The 21,226-nt window shown below is 43.0% G+C and overlaps 1 protein-coding gene across 9 annotated transcripts in view; it reads right to left on the bottom strand.

Annotated features, from left to right (window-relative positions):
* Positions 1-21,226, bottom strand: part of CAMTA1 (calmodulin binding transcription activator 1) — a 2,053,806-nt gene that overhangs the window by 70,257 nt on the left and 1,962,323 nt on the right. For all 9 annotated transcript variants that reach the window (XM_077250396.1, XM_077250399.1, XM_077250395.1 and 6 more), the window contains one exon: positions 6,714-6,856. In XM_077250396.1, coding sequence (XP_077106511.1) covers positions 6,714-6,856 — 143 coding nt within the window. The remainder of the gene's footprint in view (positions 1-6,713; positions 6,857-21,226) is intronic.

Below are 21,226 nucleotides of genomic sequence, written 5' to 3'. Positions count from 1 at the left end.
TTACCCGCTGGCTGCATGCTGGCCGCAATATTGGATTGAAGTTAATTCTCTGTCCTCCGGAGGAGGAAAGGGTGAATCAAACACCCGAAAACCCCGCCCATATGACCCAAAACTGGTCCCGCCAAATTCAGGCGACAGGTTCCCTTTAAACACAGCGCAGGCGCCAGTTTTGAAGCGAAAAAAGCACGGAGGGGGCGACGCCGAAAGCCCCTGAAGATTTGAGTGACGGCAGAGTAGCGGTTCAAGCTGGGGAGTGAGGACCCGCCTCCCTGGCTAAAGACAGGTATTTTGGATAAGTTTCAAAACGCTTTATTTTGGGAATACTTGAACCAAAAACTAAAAGAGCCACCTTGTTAGAATGCAGCATTACTGCTGCACAAGGTGGCTCTTTTAGTTTATAACGGCTGGAGGGGGTGACAGTGGCCCTTTAATGTTTTATAAAAATTGTTTTTTTTGCAACAGCTATTTCAGTTTCATATATCTAATAACTGTTGGACGCAGTAATGTTTCTGCCTTGAAATGAGGTTTATTGTACTAACAGAAAATGTGCAATCTGCATTCAAACAAAATTTGACAGGTGCATAAGTATGGTCACCTCACCAGAAAAGTGACATTAATATTTAGTAGATCCTCCTTTTGCAATAACAGCCTCTAGTCGCTTCCTGTAGCTTTTAATGAGTTCCTGGATCCTGGATGAAGGTATTTTTGACCATTCCTCTTTACAAAACAATTCCAGTTCAGTTAAGTTTGATGGTCGCCGAGCATGGACAGCCCTCTTCAAATGATCCCACAGATGTTCAATGATATTCAGGTCTGGGGACTGGGATGGCCATTCCAGAACAGTGTAATTGTTCCTCTGCATGAATGCCTGAGTAGATTTGGAGCGGTGTTTTGGATCATTGTCTTGCTGAAAGATCAATCCCCTGCGTAACTTCAACTTTGTCACTGATTCATAAACATTATTGTCAAGAATCTGCTGATACTGAGAGGAATCCATGCGTCCCTCAACTTTAACAAGATTCCCTGTGCCGGCATTGGCCACACAGCCCCAAAGCATGATGGAACATCCCCCAAATTTTACTGTGGGTAGCAAGTGTTTTTCTTGGAATGCTGTGTTTTTTGGCCGCCATGCATAATGCCTTTTTGTATGACCAAACAACTCAATCTTGGTTTCATCAGTCCACAGGACCTTCTTCCGAAAAGAAATTGGCTTCTCCAAATGTGCTTTTGCATACCTCAGCCGACTCGGTTTGTGGCGTGCTTGCAGAATCGGCTTCTTTCGCATCACTCTCCCATACTGCTTCTCCTTGTGCAAAGTGCATTGTATAGTTGACGGATGCACAGTGACACCATCTGCAGCAAGTTGATGCTGCAGATCTCTGGAGGTGGCCTGAGGACTGTTCTTGACTGATCTCACCATTCTTCTTCTCTGACTTTCTGATGTATTTCTTGGCCTGCCACTTCTTGCCTTAACAAGAACTGTACCCGTATTCTTCCATTTCCTTACTATGTTCCTCACAGTGGAAATTGACAGGTTAAACGTCTGAGACAGCTTTTTGTATCCTTCCCCTGAACTACTATGTTGAATAATCTTTGTTTTCAGATCATTTGACAGTTGTTTTGAGGAGCCCATGATGTCACTCTTCAGAGGAGATTCAAACAGGAGAACAACTTGCAAGTGGCCACTTTAAGTAGCTTTTCTCATGATTGCATACACCTGGCTATGAAGTTCAAAGCTCAATGAGGTTACAAAACCAAAAAATGTGCTTTAGTAAGTCAGTAAAAAGTAGGTAGGAGTATTTAAAACAAGAAAATAATAAGGGTGCCCATACTTATTCACCTGTCAAATTTTGTTTGAATGCAGATTGCACATTTTCTGTTAGTACAATAAACCTGATTTCAAGTCAGAAACATTACTGTGTCCAACAGTTATTAGATATATGAAACTGAAATAGCTGTTGCAAAAAAAACAATTTTTATAAAACATTAAGCATAGGATTAATAGGGGTGCCCAAAGTTTTCCATATAACTGTAGTAGTTATATTCTTGTACATAGGGGCAGTATTATAGTAGTTATATTCATGTACATAGGGGGCAGTATTATAGCAGTTATATTCTAGTACATAGGAGCAGTATTATAGTAGTTATATTTTTGTACATAGGGGGCAGTATTATAGTAGTTATATTCTTGTACATAGGAGGTAGTATTATAATAGTTATATTCTTGTATATAGGGGGCAGTATTATAGTAGCTATATTCTTGTACATATGGCCAGTATTATAGTAGTTATATTGTTGTACATAGGGGGCAGTATTATTGTAGTTATATTCTTGCACATAGGGACAGTATTATAGTAGTTATATTCTTGTACATTGGGTCAGTATTATAGTAGTTATATTCTTGTACATAGGGGGCAGTATTATAGTAGTTATATTCTTGTACATAGGGGGCAGTATTATAGCAGTTATATTCTTGTACATAGGGGGCAGTATTATAGTAGTTATATTCTTGTACATAGGGGGCAGTATTATAGTAGTTATTATCTTGTACATAGGAGCAGTAGTATAGTAGTATTCTTGTGCATAGTGTGCAGTATTATCTATATATATAAGAGGCATCGTGATTACTCGCTATTCCCGCCCCCTGCACAGTAGCTCTGCCCCCACCACACACAATCTCGCCCCCACCACATTACCACACACAATCCCGCCCCCACCACATTACCACACACAATCCCGCCCCCACCACATTACCACACACAATCCCGCCCCCACCACATTACCACACACAATCCCGCCCCCACCCCATTACAACACACAATCCCGCCCCCACCACATTACCACACACAATCCCGCCTCCCACCACATTACCACACACAATCCTGCCCCCACACATTACCACACACAATCCCGCCCCCCACCACATTACCACACACAATCCCGCCCCCACCAGATTACCACATAATCCCACCCCCACCACATTACCACACATAATCCTACCCCCCACCCCATTACCACACACAATCCTACCCCCCACCCCATTGCCACACACAATCCCGCCCCCCCACCCCATTACCACACACAATCCCGCCCCCCCACCCCATTACCACACACAATCCCGCCCCCCCACCCCATTACCACACACAATCCCGCCCCCCCACCCCATTACCACACACAATCCCGCCCCCCCACCCCATTACCACACACAATCCCGCCCCCACCACATTACCACACAATCCCACCCCCCCACCCCATTACCACACACAATCCCGCCCCCCCACTTCATTACCACACATAATCCCGCTCCCCTACCCCATTACCAAACATAATCCCGCCCCACCACCACATTACCACACAATCCCGCCCCACCACCACATTACCGCACAAAATCTTGCCCCCCACATTACCACACATAATCTCGCCCACCCACCACATCACCACACATAATCCCGCCCCCACCACATTACCACAGATAATCGTGCCCCCCACCACATTACAACATAATCCCGCCCCCACCACATTACCACACTTAATCCCGCCCCCCACCACATTACCACACATAATCCCAACCCCCACATTACCACAGATAATCCCACCCCCTCCACATTACCACACATAATCCTGCCCCCACCACATTACCACACATAATCCTGCCACCCCACATTACCACATGAGGCTCCGTCCCCACACATTACCACACGAGGCTCCGTCTCCACACATTACCACACGAGGCTCCGTCCCCACACATTACCACACGAGGCTCTGTCCCCACACATTACCACACGAGGCTCCGTCCTCACACATTACCACACATTAATTTACCACCTGCGTAAGCGCTATTGAATGTTGTTATTATTTACTTTAGTTTAATCACCAGCAGCGTTAATTAGATAGCAATGAGCGTGCCGAGCGTTAGCTGGCTGGAAACACCTAGTTGTAGTTCTATTCTTGTACATAGGAGCAGTATTATAGTAGTTATATTTTTGTACATATGGCCAGTATTATAGTAGTTATATTCTTGTACATAGGTGGCAGTATTATAGTAGTTATATTCTTGTACAAAAGGGCAGTATTATTATAGTTATATTCTTGCACATAGGGGCAGTATTATAGTCATTATATTCTTGTACATAGGAGCAGTATTATAGTAGTTATATTCTTGTACATAGGGACAGTATTATAGTAATTATATTTTTGTACATTGAGTCAGTATTATAGTAGTTATATTCTTGTACATAGGGGGCAGTATTATAGTAGTTATATTCTTGTACATAGGGGGCAGTATTATAGCAGTTATATTCTTGTTCATAGGGTGCAGTATTATAGCAGTTATATTCTTGTACATAGGGGGCAGTATTATAGCAGTTAAATTCCTGTACATAGGAGGCAGTATTATTGTAGTTATATTCTTGTGCATATGGCCAGTATTATAGTAGTTATATTCTTGTACATAGGGGGCAGTATTATAGTAGTTATATTCTTGTACATAGGGGCAATATTATTATAGTTATATTCTTGTACATAGGGGGCAGTATTATAGCTGTTATATTCTTGTACATAGGGGGCAGTATTATAGCAGTTATATTCTTGTACATAGGGGGCAGGATTATAGCAGTTATACTCTTGTACATAGGGGGCAGGATTATAGCAGTTATATTCTTGTACATAGGAGGCAGTATTATAGTAGTTATATTCTTGTACATAGTTGGCAGTATTATAGTAGTTATATTCTTGTGCATAGGGGCAGTATTGTAGTAGTTATATTCTTGTACATATGGCCAGTATTATAGTAGTTATATTCTTGTACATAGGTGGCAGTATTATAGTAGTTATATTCTTGTACAAAAGGGCAGTATTATTATAGTTATATTCTTGTACATAGGGGCAGTATTATAGTCCATTATATTCTTGTACATAGGAGCAGTATTATAGTAGTTATATTCTTGTACATAGGGACAGTATTATAGTAATTATATTTTTGTACATTGGGTCAGTATTATAGTAGTTATATTCTTGTACATAGGGGGCAGTATTATAGTAGTTATATTCTTGTACATAGGGGGCAGTATTATAGCAGTTATATTCTTGTTCATAGGGTGCAGTATTATAGCAGTTATATTCTTGTACATAGGGGGCAGTATTATAGCAGTTATATTCTTGTACATAGGAGCAGTAGTATAGTAGTGATATTCTTGTACACAGGAGGCAGTATTATAGTAGTTATATTCCTGTACATAGGAGGCAGTATTATTGTAGTTATATTCTTGTGCATATGGCCAGTATTATAGTAGTTATATTCTTGTACATAGGGGGCAGTATTATAGTAGTTATATTCTTGTACATAGGGGCAATATTATTATAGTTATATTCTTGTACATAGGGGGCAGTATTATAGCTGTTATATTCTTGTACATAGGGGGCAGTATTATAGCAGTTATATTCTTGTACATAGGGGGCAGGATTATAGCAGTTATACTCTTGTACATAGGGGGCAGGATTATAGCAGTTATATTCTTGTACATAGGAGGCAGTATTATAGTAGTTATATTCTTGTACATAGTTGGCAGTATTATAGTAGTTATATTCTTGTGCATAGGGGCAGTATTGTAGTAGTTATATTCTTGTACATATGGCCAGTATTATAGTAGTTATATTCTTGTACATAGGTGGCAGTATTATAGTAGTTATATTCTTGTACAAAAGGGCAGTATTATTATAGTTATATTCTTGTACATAGGGGCAGTATTATAGTCCATTATATTCTTGTACATAGGAGCAGTATTATAGTAGTTATATTCTTGTACATAGGGACAGTATTATAGTAATTATATTTTTGTACATTGGGTCAGTATTATAGTAGTTATATTCTTGTACATAGGGGGCAGTATTATAGTAGTTATATTCTTGTACATAGGGGGCAGTATTATAGCAGTTATATTCTTGTTCATAGGGTGCAGTATTATAGCAGTTATATTCTTGTACATAGGGGGCAGTATTATAGCAGTTATATTCTTGTACATAGGAGCAGTAGTATAGTAGTGATATTCTTGTACACAGGAGGCAGTATTATAGTAGTTATATTCCTGTACATAGGAGGCAGTATTATTGTAGTTATATTCTTGTGCATATGGCCAGTATTATAGTAGTTATATTCTTGTACATAGGGGGCAGTATTATAGTAGTTATATTCTTGTACATAGGGGCAATATTATTGTAGTTATATTCTTGTACATAGGGGGCAGTATTATAGCTGTTATATTCTTGTACATAGGGGGCAGTATTATAGCAGTTATACTCTTGTACATAGGGGGCAGGATTATAGCAGTTATATTCTTGTACATAGGAGGCAGTATTATAGTAGTTATATTCTTGTACATAGTTGGCAGTATTATAGTAGTTATATTCTTGTGCATAGGGGCAGTATTGTAGTAGTTATATTCTTGTACATAGGGGCAGTATTATAGTAGTTATATTCTTGTACATAGGGGCAGTATTATTGTAGTTATATTCTTGCACATAGGGGTAGTATTATAGTCATTATATTGTACATAGGAGCAGTATTATAGTAGTATAGTAGTTCATTTTTCATAGGGGGTAGTAGATTTACAACAATCAGCAAAAAAATAACCACATAGATTTTAGAGAATATAATTTGATGCTCTATTTTCAGGTTTAATATTATCACAGTGTACCTTATATCATAAGCATTGTACCTGTGCTTGGCTCCCCCCACTGTTAGCGCCACCTCCATTGCCTCCTCCTACACTTTGCTTGTGCTGCTGGGATCCCGTCATCTCAGCCATTCTCCTCTCCATCTGCTCCAGACGTTCCAGAATCGACATTCTAAACTGGTTATCTAGAGACAGTGAAAGACAGTATAATTTTTGCATGCCCCTCATGTGTTTTTATCAGTAGGATAATAAGATTGTTATATTCTGCAAACATGTTACCATAACACAGTGTTCCCCAGCTCCAGTCCCCAAGAGCAACCAACAGGTCATGTTTTCAGGATTTCCTTAATATTTTACAGGTGATGGAATTATTGTCTGTGAAGGTAATGCAATTATCACCTGGGCAATGCTAAGGAAATCTTCAAAATATGACCTGTTGGCTCCTGAGGACCGGAGTTGGGGAACACTGCCATAACACATGGCTGAAGCAGTAGTCATGTATCTAATACACTGTGTGGCGAATTATTAGGCAAGTTGTTTTTTGGATCACATACTTTTTATACATGTTGTCCTACTCCAAGCTGTTCAGGCTTGAGAGCCAACTACAAATTAAGTAAATCAGGTAATGTGCATCTCTGTAATGAGGAGGGGTGTTGTCTAATTACATCAAAACCCTATATAAGGTGTGCTTAATTATTAGGCAACTTCCTTTCCTTTGGCAAAATGGGTCAGAAGAGAGATTTGCCGGGCTCCGAGAAGTCCAAAATTGTGAGATGTCTTGCAGAGGGATGCAGCAGTCTTGAAATTGCCAAACTTTTGCAGCGTGATCACCGAACAATCAAGCGTTTTGTGGCAAATAGCCAACAGGGTCGCAAGAAGCGTGTTGGGCAAAAAAGGCGCAAAATAACTGTCCATGAATTGAGGAAAATCAAGCGTGAAGCTGCCAAGATGCCATTTGCCGCCAGTTTTGCCATATTTCAGAGCTGCAACGTTACTGGAGTAACAAAAAGCACAAGGTGTGCGATACTCAGGGACATGGCCAAGGTAAGGAAGTCTGAAAAACGACCACCTTTGTACAAGAAACATAAGATAAAACGTCAAGACTGGGCCAAGAAATATCTTAAAACTGACTTTTCAAAGGTTTTATGGACTGATGAAATGAGAGTGACTCTTAATGGGCCAGATGGATGGGCCAGAGGCTGGATCAGTAAAGGGCAGAGACCTCCACTCCGACTCAGACGCCAGCAAGGTGGAGGTGGGGGACTGGTATGGGCTGGTATCATCAAAGATGAACTTGTGGGACCTTTTCGGGCTGAGGATGGAGTGAAGCTCAACTCCCAGACCTGCTGCCAGTTTCTGGAAGACAACTTCTTCAAGCAGTGGTGCAGGAAGAAGTTGGTATCGTTCAAGAAAAACATGATTTTCATGCAGGACAATGCTCCATCACATGCCTCCAACTACTCCACAGCATGGCTGGCCAGTAAAGGTCTCAAAGAAGAAAAAGTAATGACATGGCCCCCTTGTTCACCAGATCTGAACCCCATAGAGAACCTGTGGTCCCTCATAAAATGCGAGATCTACAGGGAGGGAAACAGTCCACCTCTCGGAACAGTGTCTGGGATGCTGTGGTGGCTGCTGCACGCAATGTTGGTCGTAAACAGATCAAGCAACTGACAGAATCTATGGATGGAAGGCTGCTGAGTGTCATCATAAAGAAAGGTGGCTATATTGGTCACTCATTTTTGGGGGTTTTGTTTGTGCATGTCAGAAATGTTTATTTCTAAATTTTGTGCAGTTATATTGGTTTACCTGGTGAAAATAAACAAGTGAGATGGGAATATATTTGGTTTTTATTAAGTTGCCTAATAATTCTGCACAGTAATAGTTACCTGCACAAACAGATATCCTCCTAAGATACTGTAGCCAAATCTAAAAATAACCCACTCCAACTTCCAAAAATATTAAGCTTTGATATTTCTGAGTCTTTTGGGTTGATTGAGAACATAGTTGTTGATCAATAATAAAAATAATCCTCTAAAATACAACTTGCCTAATAATTCTGCACGCAGTGCATATCAACAGATATTGATCTCTATCAATGCACATATCAATATACAGTACATTCAATAAGAACATATATTGATCTTTCAATGAAGACCGATGAAGTGGTACTGATCGCTTATCCATAAAGAGTATATAGAATAAGACTGGATATCTCCAGCAAACAGGACAAATGGGTTACTATTGGATAGTGATACCGAACAGCTGACCGTACTGTATATCTAACAGAACAGATACATTGAATAACACCCAGAATGCAAGTGATACTATACAGGTGATACTGTGCATTTCTATATCCAGGTGATACTGTGCATTTCTCTATACAGGTGATACTGTGCATTTCTATATCCAGGTGATACTGTGCATTTCTCTATACAGGTGATACTGTGCATTTCTCTATACAGGTGATACTGTGCATTTCTATATCCAGGTGATACTGTGCATTTCTCTATACAGGTGATACTGTGCATTTCTCTATTCAGGTGATACTGTGCATTTTCTATATCCAGGTGATACTGTGCATTTCTATATCCAGGTGATACTGTGCATTTCTCTATACGGGTGATACTGTGCATTTGTCTATATCGGTGATAGTGTGCATTTGTCCATTCAGGTGATACTTTCCATTTCTTGACACAGATGGTACTGTGCATTTCTCCAAAGAGGTATTAAATAGCTCCACCTGCAATTCCTAACTACACAACCCCATATCAAACAGGTATCCAGGATTCTGTGAACCAATCCTGGTTTCTGACACTTTTCTGGAGCACCACTTCCTGTTAGGCCTCCTTCACCCGTTCATGTTTGCAAATTGCAGTACACATGGATTCCGTTTTTTTTAACGACTGCCACACATACCCATTATGACCTATGCTTCTATGCATGTCTGTGTTTTCACAAGGGCCGAGTGCCAACCGTCAAAACTACAGATAGAACCCGTCTGATTAAATTGGTCATCAACACTAGCCCTAAGGGATGCAGCATTTGGGTAGCCTCACAGACATCCCTGCACTTTCCATTTTCCAATCTGGGTGGGGATAGGAAAACACTATTTCACTCTTAGTAAAAAGCACTTCTCTATTTTATTAGTTTTCTGGCATTATGGTTACCAAATATCCGATTTAAAATGTTCTCCATATTTTGTATTTTTAAGTTTTTTTTCTTTAAATTGTCCACAATATATGCTCATACTGCTGCAAAGCTCAAGTGGAAGTGACGTGTCATGGAGTTTTGGTGCAGATCCCACACTGAACAAATGCCAAAGTTTACTACAGTATATTTCATGTGGATGGTGTCTTCAATATTCCCATCCAGATAATATGGTACAGATCAACTCACATGTCAATTTTTATGTGGTTTTGAAGCAAAATTCATGGCCTTACCTCGTCCTAACCTCAAACTTTGGGTTGTAGAGCTTTATAAATCGAGACTAGAGGTATTGTGGTAGGAAGAATTTACCACCCATCCACAAACTAAGCAATAACTTCTTGATCAATGTAAGGGTATGGCTCCACGGTACGGAGGGGCAGCGGTATCGCCGCTCGGCGCTAAGCCCCGCCCCCTTCCTGGGACGCGATCATGCCGGATGTGTTAACTCTTCACATCCGGGATGATCGCTCTCTCCCATAGGGCCCTGTAATATGCCTTGCGGGGACGCTGCGTCCCCGCAAGGTGTACGGACATGCTGCGATCTGAAAAGACGCGCAGCATGTCCGGAGTCGCAGGGCCGCCGCGTGCGGGTTTCCACGCATAGTGGAGACGGGATTTCATAAAATCCCCTCCACTATGCTGGAACATCTGGACGCTGCTTTTTTGACGCTGCAGCTCTGCGCAGCGTCAAAAAAGCAGCGTTTCCTGACCGTGGAAACATACCCTAACTCTGACTGCTCCCATCGATGAAATAAGGCTCTTTTATCCCAGTTAGGACCATGTTCAACCTCTTCTTAATTCATTTCCTAGGGGACTTAAGGAGAAAGCCGAGTACAGCGCTCTGTCAATCCCGTATACAATGAATTAATAGGGTGGCAATAGAGCAAAAGCTCACTGCCCAGTTTGTGGCAGACGGACCCCACCGATCTAAAAGTTATCACCTGGTGTTAACTTTGTCCAGCCAGAATACCCCTTAAACAAAAGTAATCTTTGATAGCGCAATCATTCATTTCCATTTACTGACATTGTACATTGGCCAAAAACAGAAAATAATACGTATTTATAAAATAAATAAATACAATGTATTTATAAAATAAATAAATAAAGTGTATTTAATTTTCTATAATTAGAGAAAAAAATAACAAAAGGGAATTGCAGAAGCATGGTTATAATGAGAACCTATACTATGTGTCTCTGTTATGATATTATTGATAGAACGATCAGAAAAATATTTTAGGTGAAAAATGCCACAAAATGTAAAAATCTACCAACAAATAGATGATCTCTGCTCCATGTGTAAAATCCAGCGTTGCTCACTAATGTCCAGTGTCTAGATGCTGATAGTGGCCCATTAGGCGCTTCCTAGTGAACCCATCGGAGAGATTGATGGGCGCGCGGCCATGGAGCGGGCTCAGGGCACACATCGAGTTGTATTTCTGTGAGCGGCTTTGTTGTGTTGATACTGCAGTCTGGTGCAGTGGAGATGATGTCACCTCCTCCTCCAGCTGAATTATCATGCAGGGCACGTCTGCTGCAGAATCTGACATCTGACTGACATCACGGCGGACAGCCCCTTTCTACACAACATCCCCATGTCAGACACAAACATTTCTGCTCCACAACGGGTGCACGGAAGCTGCCAAGTGCTTAGATGCCAGTCATATTATAATCTTTATATCTTACTATTGCGATTTGTAAAGTACATGGAATGTTCTGTTTTTACTGTTTTTGTAACTGAAAAAAAAATCAATTCACATGCAAATTTTTGTGTCGTTGTGTGGCAAAAACAGATCTGTCCTTGTTACAAACGGGTCTTACAATGTAATTTCTATTACTCCATAAGACCAATCAATGTTTTGCAAAGCTTACATTTTTACTGTAACTTTTTAAAGTGGCAGAGATTGATTTTGTCTACTCTTAGTGACCCCCTTCTCCCACCTACCACATGCAGGTAAAATGCCCTGAGCCAAACGATTCATCAAAAAAAATATCTACCAAGTATGCCGACCAATGACTCTAGAAATCTCGTTTTTTGATAGAAGACAGTCCATTACAAGCGGCGTGGTTTCTCTATTCTAATCTGCTTGTCTTAGAGTGGGTGCAAATAGATTCGCACGATCCAGTCCATTGGCCACGACAGTAATCTGTGGCCATAGGACGGGAGCTGGGAGAACCATTCCCAACCTGATGGAATCCGCGGCTCTTCTTTTCATTAGTTGGACTGTCGAGACGTCACATACTGCATACTCATACTGCAATGATGATATTGACCAGCTAATAAAAAGACCAATGGATGATGTCAAGTAACAGTCGGTTTTCGTGGTTCTCCTTCAGTGGTCACAGATTATTGTCTTGGCCGAATAACCCGGGTCTTACAAATGGATTTGCACCAACACTAGTAACAACATCTGACTATATATTTTGTTTCTGGAAGCCCTATAAAGGGAAAATGTAGTACCTTATGTCACCAATTCAAATGAACGGCCAACCATGTAATGCATTGAATAGATCAGGGCCGTCAAAAAGGGTCTACAACAATGCTGAAAGGTGACCATATACCCCGCATCCCTCACCTGACACTCTCAGTATGAACGCTGATGTGTCATGTTGCAGATACCCCCAGTTTCTTCCTTCTTAACAAACATCTATAATAAGAGGTTTTTGTTTTGGATTTTGGCAGCTCTTCATGGAAGGAACGCTCAGCAGTTTCCATCTTGGGGCTTTGTGACTGGTGTAAAAATAAAACTCTGAAGTGTGAAAAACTATTTGATTTAACATTCCATGTCAGAGACCAGAAGACATATCAATTACCAGACACATATGTCCTGCGAAAACTTTTATAGTTAGCCAAGCTTTCATCTTCAGCAGGCAGCTGGTCACAACCACTCAACATTGACAACTATCCATCTATTCATCTCGAAATCCGCAAAAGAGGCAGCACTTCATAAAAATATGTGGGGACTTTATCATTCCATGCAACATTTCATACTTTGAAGCTAGGATTTTTTCAAGGGGTTTTGCCAGGATCTTACAAGTTTCACCCACCCAGATCTATCTAGGGATTGCATAATGATCTCTCATATCTATCATCTATCTATCTATCTATCATCTATCTATCTATCTATCTATCTATCTATCTATCTATCTATCTATCTATCTATCTATCTCTCTATCACTAATATCTATGAGCTGACATCCTTAGCTCTGATACTTCGGGCAAGCTAAGCTCTGCTAATTTCATCTATCATTGTTTATTCCGATTGTGTGTTCATCAGCTTGTACTCCTTGTTTCCGGTAGGAAAGATACAGTCTCTTTTGCTGATATTTTTGTAATTTCCTCCCTGATCTTCCATTACTCTTTGACTTTTTTCTGTGCGCTACTAATATTAGAGATAAGGAAAGAGGAAATTGAAAAGCAGTAACTTCCAGTTTCTCGTATCCTTTAAAAAATGCAGCATGGAGCTTGGCTTCATTATATAGTTTGAATGTAAATAAAAGTTGAACAATTAAGAACAATTAATACTTTCTTTACTGATTTGATATCTGAATTCATAATTCTGCAGCTTGACAGTTAGGTTTGTGGTTGCCGATCCTCATTTCTCTCTCTGACAACCCTGCACACATAGACAGTGTAGTAAAAAAAAAAAGAAGGATTTAAAGGGATGACTTCTCCAGAATGACTGTTCCAATAAAAGTACAGGAACTTGGCGCTTCATGGTGGTGTAAGATGCCCAAGCGAGGTGATCGTGGTTGAGCTTCGGTCCTCACTCACTTTGGCATCCTAAAGACAAGGTGTGTCCCAGTCCAAGTGTGCTGCCATGTATGTGATGCTTCCCACTTACTTCTGGCCTTCAGGCCTCTTCGGGCTCCAGGAATTCTTCTTCTGGAACCAGGGCAGCAATTAATCCACGAGACAAGAGGTTCATAAAACCCAAACTTTTACTTGGTGAATGGCAGTATGTAGAGTATTTACAAGCAGATTCAAAGGATAAGGGTTGTCATCTTTACCACAGGTACCGGATACAACTTCAACCTCGGTTTTCTGGAAAAGGTGGCATGTCCCTCTCACTGGCTTTCCTAGCCCTAGGGAATCTTTCTCACCTCTAGTAGTATATCCAGATTGCATTACCTTCCTCCCCCATGCAGTCTGAGTCCATCTTTCCCTGTATCTTTACAAGCTGAATGTGCCTCTGGTCCCCGACGTCCATCTCGAGGTTGCTCCAGGTCATTAGACAGAATCACATGGAAGGGTATGAGAGGCAATCCACTGCCCCGAGTATAAGGCTAGGTTCACATTGCGTTAGGGCAATCCGTTTAGCGCTAGCGCTAGCGGATTGCGCTAACGCAATGTTTTTTTCGGGGCCGCGTTTAGGGGTCGCGTTAACGTCCCCGCTCTAGCAGATCCCCGATCTGCGAGAGCGGGGAACGGACCTCGGGCGCGCCACAAAAGAACGGCACATCGCTAGCGCGAGCCGAAAAAGGCACGCGCTAGCGATGCGCTACAGGCGAAATTTACATTGCTGTCAATGGGTGCGCTAACGGACCCGTTGCACGGCGTTAATTGCGACATTTTCGCCATGCAACGCTGTCCGTTAGCGTGCACACATTAACGTAATGTGAACCTAGCCTAAGGCTCATGCTGTCCCTAGCAGCCTCCCAGGCCTGCTACTTCACTCACTGCTGTCCACCCACTGACTCACTTGTCACTTCCTGGACCTGCTACCAACAGTCAGTTCTCCCTCCCAAACTGGGCCGACCACTACAGTTAACCCTGTCCCAGCTAACTGCAGCCCCAGTGGGTATCATACCTTTATCACATACATGGACATCAAATACATTTAACCCTCGAGTGTCAAGGTGCAATCCATCAGCTCCAACCACCACCGTTACAGCAGGGCAAATCATTCCCACCAGCTTGTTTTTCCTTTGTCTCCACACCCCTCATCTTCTTTGATTGACAGATCTGGCATCATAAAGCCCGAGAAGGAAGGAGATAGATGGAAAACAAGCAGGTGGGAAAGTATATATCAATAATGATTGGCCCCTCCGTGAAGCTCCGAGCATCTGTACTTGGTTTGAACAGTCATTCTGTGCTGACAGAGTCCCTTTAACATAGCTGTTGTGTGTTTGTTAGGATTCCAGAAAAGCTGGACAGTGCCAACCACTTTGACAGTTGTAATGGTGGCCATCAAGGCCTTTTTAACTTACTCTTGGGTACAATGAATCATGAGTAACCCCTGACACCTGAAACACTCAATTTAGTTATAGAGACATTAATGATTCAAAGCATTAATGGCAAATGTTACTAGAAAAACTCTTATCCAGCTGCAAATCACATAGCAGCCACTGGGTGACAACATATATGCACATAGGACCAATCAAGACCAATGATGTTCACCCCGGTCCTGATGAGGAGGAGGCGTCTTGGAGTGAGACGCTCCTGATTCATTAAGGGGCATGTGTTGTGATTTTGCTTTTTGCTCCCTCTAGTGGTCATTAGTGATTTGACTCTGGAGCGTCTGTCTTTTTCTATATCCTCACCTGGGCCGTTAGTTCAGGGGCGTTGCTATATAAGCTCCCTGGACCTTCAGTTCAATGCCTGGCATCGTTGAAATCAGAGCTAATCTGTTGTGCTCTTGTCCTCTGATCCTGGTTCCTGTTTTTCAAGCTAGTCTGCTTCTTTGCTTTTTGCTTTTGTTTTGTTTGGTATTTTTGTCCAGCTTGTTCCTATCTGTATCCTGACCTTTGCTGGAAGCTCTAGGGGGCTGGTGTTCTCCCCCCGGACCGTTAGACGGTTCGGGGGTTCTTGAATCTCCAGCGTGGATTTTTATAGGGTTTTTGTTGACCAGATAAGTTATCTTGCTATATTCTGCTACTAGTAAGCTGGCCTCTCTTTGCTGAACCTGGTTCATTTCTGTGTTTGTCATTTCCTCTTACCTCACCATTATTATTTGTGGGGGGCTTGTATCTTGCTTTGGGGTCCCTTTCTCTGGAGGCAAGAGAGGTCTTTGTTTTCTTCTCCTAGGGGTAGTTAGATTCTCCGGCTGGCGCGAGTCATCTAGCGATCACCGTAGGCATGATCCCCGGCTACTTCTAGTGTTGGCGTTAGGAGTAGCTATTTGGTCAACCCAGTTACCACAGCCCTATGAGCTGGATTTTTGTATCTTGCAGACTTACACGTTCCTCTGAGACCCTGTCCACTGGGGTCATAACAGTATGCCAGGCCAGTATTAAATGTTTTATGCATTGCAGAAGTGGGATTATAAGAAAGAAAATTTTGAGTTTTTTTTTCCCTCTCTCATTTTTTTTTTTTCTTTTCCCCTTTACCTCAGAGTGGCTTAAGCTTGCTGCAGACATGAATGTCCAGACCTTGATTACAAGTGTGGACCAGCTTGCCGCTCGTGTGCAGGGTATACAAGATTATGTTACCAGAAATCCTAGGTCTGAACCCAAGATTCCGATTCCTGAACTGTTTTCAGGAGACCGATTTAAGTTTAGGAATTTCAGGAATAATTGTAAATTATTTTTGTCCCTGAAACCTTGTTCGTCTGGAGACTCTGCTCAACAAGTAAAAATTGTTATTTCATTCTTACGGGGTGACCCTCAGGATTGGGCTTTTTCGTTGGCGCCAGGAGATCCGGCATTGGCTGATATTGATGCGTTTTTTCTGGCGCTCGGTTTACTTTATGAGGAACCCAATCTTGAGATTCAGGCAGAGAAAGCCTTGCTGGCTATGTCTCAGGGCCAGGACGAGGCTGAGGTGTATTGCCAAAAATTTCGGAAATGGTCCGTGCTGACACATTGGAACGAGTGTGCACTGGCCGCTAATTTTAGAAATGGCCTTTCTGAGGCCATTAAGAATGTTATGGTGGGTTTTCCCATTCCCACAGGTCTGAATGATACCATGTCCCTGGCTATTCAAATTGACCGGCGGTTGCGGGAGCGCAAAACCGCAAATTCCCTCATGTTGTTGTCTGAACAGACACCTGATGTGATGCAATGTGATAGAAAAACCGCAAATTCCCTCATGGTGTTGTCTGAACGGACACCTGATTTGATGCAATGTGATAGAATCCTGACTAGAAATGAGAGGAAAATTCATAGACGCCGGAATGGCTTGTGCTACTACTGTGGTGATTCTACACATGTTATCTCAGCATGCTCTAAACGTATATCTAAGGTTGTTAGTCCTGTCACCGTTGGTAATTTGCATCCTAAGTTTATTCTGTCTGTAACTTTGATTTGCTCACTGTCATCTTATCCTGTCATGGCGTTTGTAGATTCAGGTGCTGCCCTGAGTCTTATGGATCTCTCATTTGCTAAGCGCTGTGGTTTTATTCTTGAACCATTAGAAAATCCTATCCCTCTTAGGGGTATTGATGCTACGCCATTGGCAGAAAATAAGCCGCAGTATTGGACACAGGTTACCATGTGCATGACTCCTGAACACCGCGAGGTGATACGTTTTCTCGTTCTACATAAAATGCATGATTTGGTTGTTTTGGGGCTGCCATGGTTACAGACCCATAATCCAGTCCTTGACTGGAAGGCTATGTCAGTGTCTAGTTGGGGCTGTCGTGGTATTCATGAGGATTCCCTGCCTGTGTCTATTGCTTCTTCTACGCCTTCGGAAGTTCCGGAGTACTTGTCTGATTATCAGGATGTCTTTAGCGAGTCCAGGTCCAGTGCATTGCCTCCTCATAGGGAATGTGACTGTGCAATAGATTTGATTCCAGGCAGTAAATTTCCTAAGGGAAGACTGTTTAATCTGTCGATACCTGAACATACCGCTATGCGTTCATATATCAAGGAGTCTCTGGAGAAAGGACACATCCGTCCGTCTTCTTCCCCTCTTGGTGCGGGATTCTTTTTTGTGGCTAAAAAGGACGGATCTTTGAGGCCTTGTATTGACTATCGGCTTTTAAATAAGATCACTGTCAAATTTCAGTATCCTTTGCCGCTGTTGTCTGACTTGTTTGCCCGGATTAAAGGTGCCAAGTGGTTTACCAAGATAGACCTTCGTGGTGCGTACAACCTTGTGCGCATTAAGCAAGGGGATGAATGGAAAACCGCATTCAATACGCCCGAAGGTCATTTTGAGTACTTGGTGATGCCTTTTGGGCTCTCTAATGCCCCTTCAGTTTTTCAGTCCTTTATGCATGACATTTTCCGGAACTATCTGGATAAATTTCTGATCGTTTATCTGGATGATATTCTGTTTTTTTCTGATAATTGGGACTCGCATGTGGAGCAGGTCAGGATGGTCTTTAAAATTTTGCGTGAAAATTCTTTGTTTGTCAAGGGCTCAAAGTGTCTTTTTGGTGTACAGAAGGTTCCCTTTTTGGGGTTCATTTTTTCCCCTTCTGCTGTGGAGATGGACCCAGTCAAGGTCCGAGCTATTCTTGATTGGACTCAGCCCTCGTCAGTTAAGAGTCTTCAGAAGTTCTTGGGTTTCGCTAACTTCTACCGTCGTTTTATCGCTAACTTTTCTAGCATTGTGAAACCTTTGACGGATATGACCAAGAAGGGCTCCGATGTGGTTAATTGGGCTCCTGCTGCCGTGGAGGCTTTCCAGGAGTTGAAACGTCGGTTTACTTCGGCGCCTGTTTTGTGCCAGCCTGATGTCTCGCTTCCCTTTCAAGTTGAGGTGGATGCTTCAGAGATTGGAGCAGGGGCCGTTTTGTCGCAGAGAGGCCCTGGTTGCTCTGTTATGAGACCTTGCGCCTTTTTCTCTAGGAAGTTTTCGCCTGCGGAGCGAAATTATGATGTGGGCAATCGGGAGTTGTTGGCCATGAAATGGGCATTTGAGGAGTGGCGTCATTGGCTCGAGGGTGCTAAGCATCGTGTGGTGGTCTTGACTGATCACAAAAATCTGATGTATCTCGAGTCTGCTAAACGCCTGAATCCTAGACAGGCCCGCTGGTCATTGTTTTTCTCCCGTTTTGACTTTGTTGTCTCGTATTTACCAGGTTCAAAGAATGTGAAGGCCGATGCTCTTTCCAGGAGCTTTGTGCCTGATGCTCCTGGAGTCGCTGAACCTGTTGGTATTCTTAAGGATGGTATTATCTTGTCAGCTATTTCTCCAGATCTGCGACGTGTGTTGCAGAGATTTCAGGCTGATAGGCCTGATTCTTGTCCACCTGACAGACTGTTTGTGCCTGATAAGTGGACCAGCAGAGTCATTTCCGAGGTTCATTCCTCGGTGTTGGCAGGTCACCCAGGAATTTTTGGCACCAGAGATCTGGTGGCCAGATCCTTTTGGTGGCCTTCCTTGTCTAGGGATGTGCGGTCATTTGTACAGTCCTGTGGGACTTGTGCTCGAGCTAAGCCTTGCTGTTCTCGTGCCAGCGGGTTGCTCTTGCCCTTGCCTGTCCCTAAGAGACCTTGGACACATATCTCCATGGATTTCATTTCTGATCTTCCGGTGTCTCAGGGCATGTCTGTTATCTGGGTGATATGTGATCGCTTCTCCAAGATGGTCCATTTGGTTCCTTTGCCTAAGCTGCCTTCCTCTTCCGATCTGGTTCCTGTGTTTTTCCAGAACGTGGTTCGTTTGCACGGCATCCCTGAGAATATTGTGTCAGACAGAGGATCCCAGTTCGTTTCCAGATTCTGGCGATCCTTTTGTAGGATGGGCATTGACTTGTCGTTTTCGTCTGCTTTCCATCCTCAGACTAATGGACAGACGGAGCGAACTAATCAGACTTTGGAGGCTTATTTGAGGTGTTTTGTCTCTGCTGATCAGGACGATTGGGTGACCTTCTTGCCGTTAGCTGAGTTTGCCCTTAATAATCGGGCTAGTTCCGCCACCTTGGTTTCGCCGTTTTTCTGCAACTCTGGTTTCCACCCTCGTTTTTCTTCGGGTCATGTGGAACCTTCTGACTGCCCTGGGGTGGATTCTGTGGTGGATAGGTTGCAGCGGATCTGGAATCTTGTGGTGGACAACTTGAAGTTGTCACAGGAGAGGGCTCAGCGCTTTGCCAACCGCCGCCGCGGTGTGGGTCCCCGACTACGTGTTGGGGATTTGGTGTGGCTTTCTTCCCGCTTTGTTCCTATGAAGGTTTCCTCTCCCAAAGTTAAACCTCGTTTTATTGGTCCTTACAAGATATTGGAAATTCTTAATCCTGTATCCTTTCGCCTGGATCTTCCTGTGTCGTTTGCTATCCACAACGTGTTTCATAGGTCCTTGTTGCGGCGGTACGTTGTGCCTGTGGTTCCTTCTGCTGAGCCTCCTGCTCCGGTGTTGGTTGAGGGCGAGTTGAAGTACGTGGTGGAGAAGATCTTGGATTCTCGTCTCTCCAGGCGGAGGCTTCAGTACCTGGTCAAGTGGAAGGGCTATGGTCAGGAAGATAATTCCTGGGTGGTCGCCTCTGATGTTCATGCGGCCGATTTAGTTCGTGCCTTTCACGCCGCTCATCCTGATCGCCCTGGTGGTCGTGGTGAGGGTTCGGTGACCCCTCACTAAGGGGGGGGTACTGTTGTGATTTTGCTTTTTGCTCCCTCTAGTGGTCATTAGTGATTTGACTCTGGAGCGTCTGTCTTTTTCTATATCCTCACCTGGGCCGTTAGTTCAGGGGCGTTGCTATATAAGCTCCCTGGACCTTCAGTTCAATGCCTGGCATCGTTGAAATCAGAGCTAATCTGTTGTGCTCTTGTCCTCTGATCCTGGTTCCTGTTTTTCAAGCTAGTCTGCTTCTTTGCTTTTTGCTTTTGTTTTGTTTGGTATTTTTGTCCAGCTTGTTCCTATCTGTATCCTGACCTTTGCTGGAAGCTCTAGGGGGCTGGTGTTCTCCCCCCGGACCGTTAGACGGTTCGGGGGTTCTTGAATCTCCAGCGTGGATTTTTATAGGGTTTTTGTTGACCAGATAAGTTATCTTGCTATATTCTGCTATTAGTAAGCTGGCCTCTCTTTGCTGAACCTGGTTCATTTCTGTGTTTGTCATTTCCTCTTACCTCACCGTTATTATTTGTGGGGGGCTTGTATCTTGCTTTGGGGTCCCTTTCTCTGGAGGCAAGAGAGGTCTTTGTTTTCTTCTCCTAGGGGTAGTTAGATTCTCCGGCTGGCGCGAGTCATCTAGCGATCACCGTAGGCATGATCCCCGGCTACTTCTAGTGTTGGCGTTAGGAGTAGCTATTTGGTCAACCCAGTTACCACAGCCCTATGAGCTGGATTTTTGTATCTTGCAGACTTACACGTTCCTCTGAGACCCTGTCCACTGGGGTCATAACAGGCATGTGCCTCTTAATGAAAAAGATTGTTTTAAATGTGGCGTGTGCCGCTATGTGTTGCGTCACAAATCTTACTAAATCCATTTAGGCTGAGCAAGTTGAAACTAGCAAGAAAC

This window comes from Ranitomeya variabilis, chromosome 4 (assembly GCF_051348905.1).
Source record: "Ranitomeya variabilis isolate aRanVar5 chromosome 4, aRanVar5.hap1, whole genome shotgun sequence".
Taxonomy (NCBI): domain Eukaryota; kingdom Metazoa; phylum Chordata; class Amphibia; order Anura; family Dendrobatidae; genus Ranitomeya; species Ranitomeya variabilis.
This window is presented reverse-complemented; position numbering and strand designations above follow the sequence as displayed.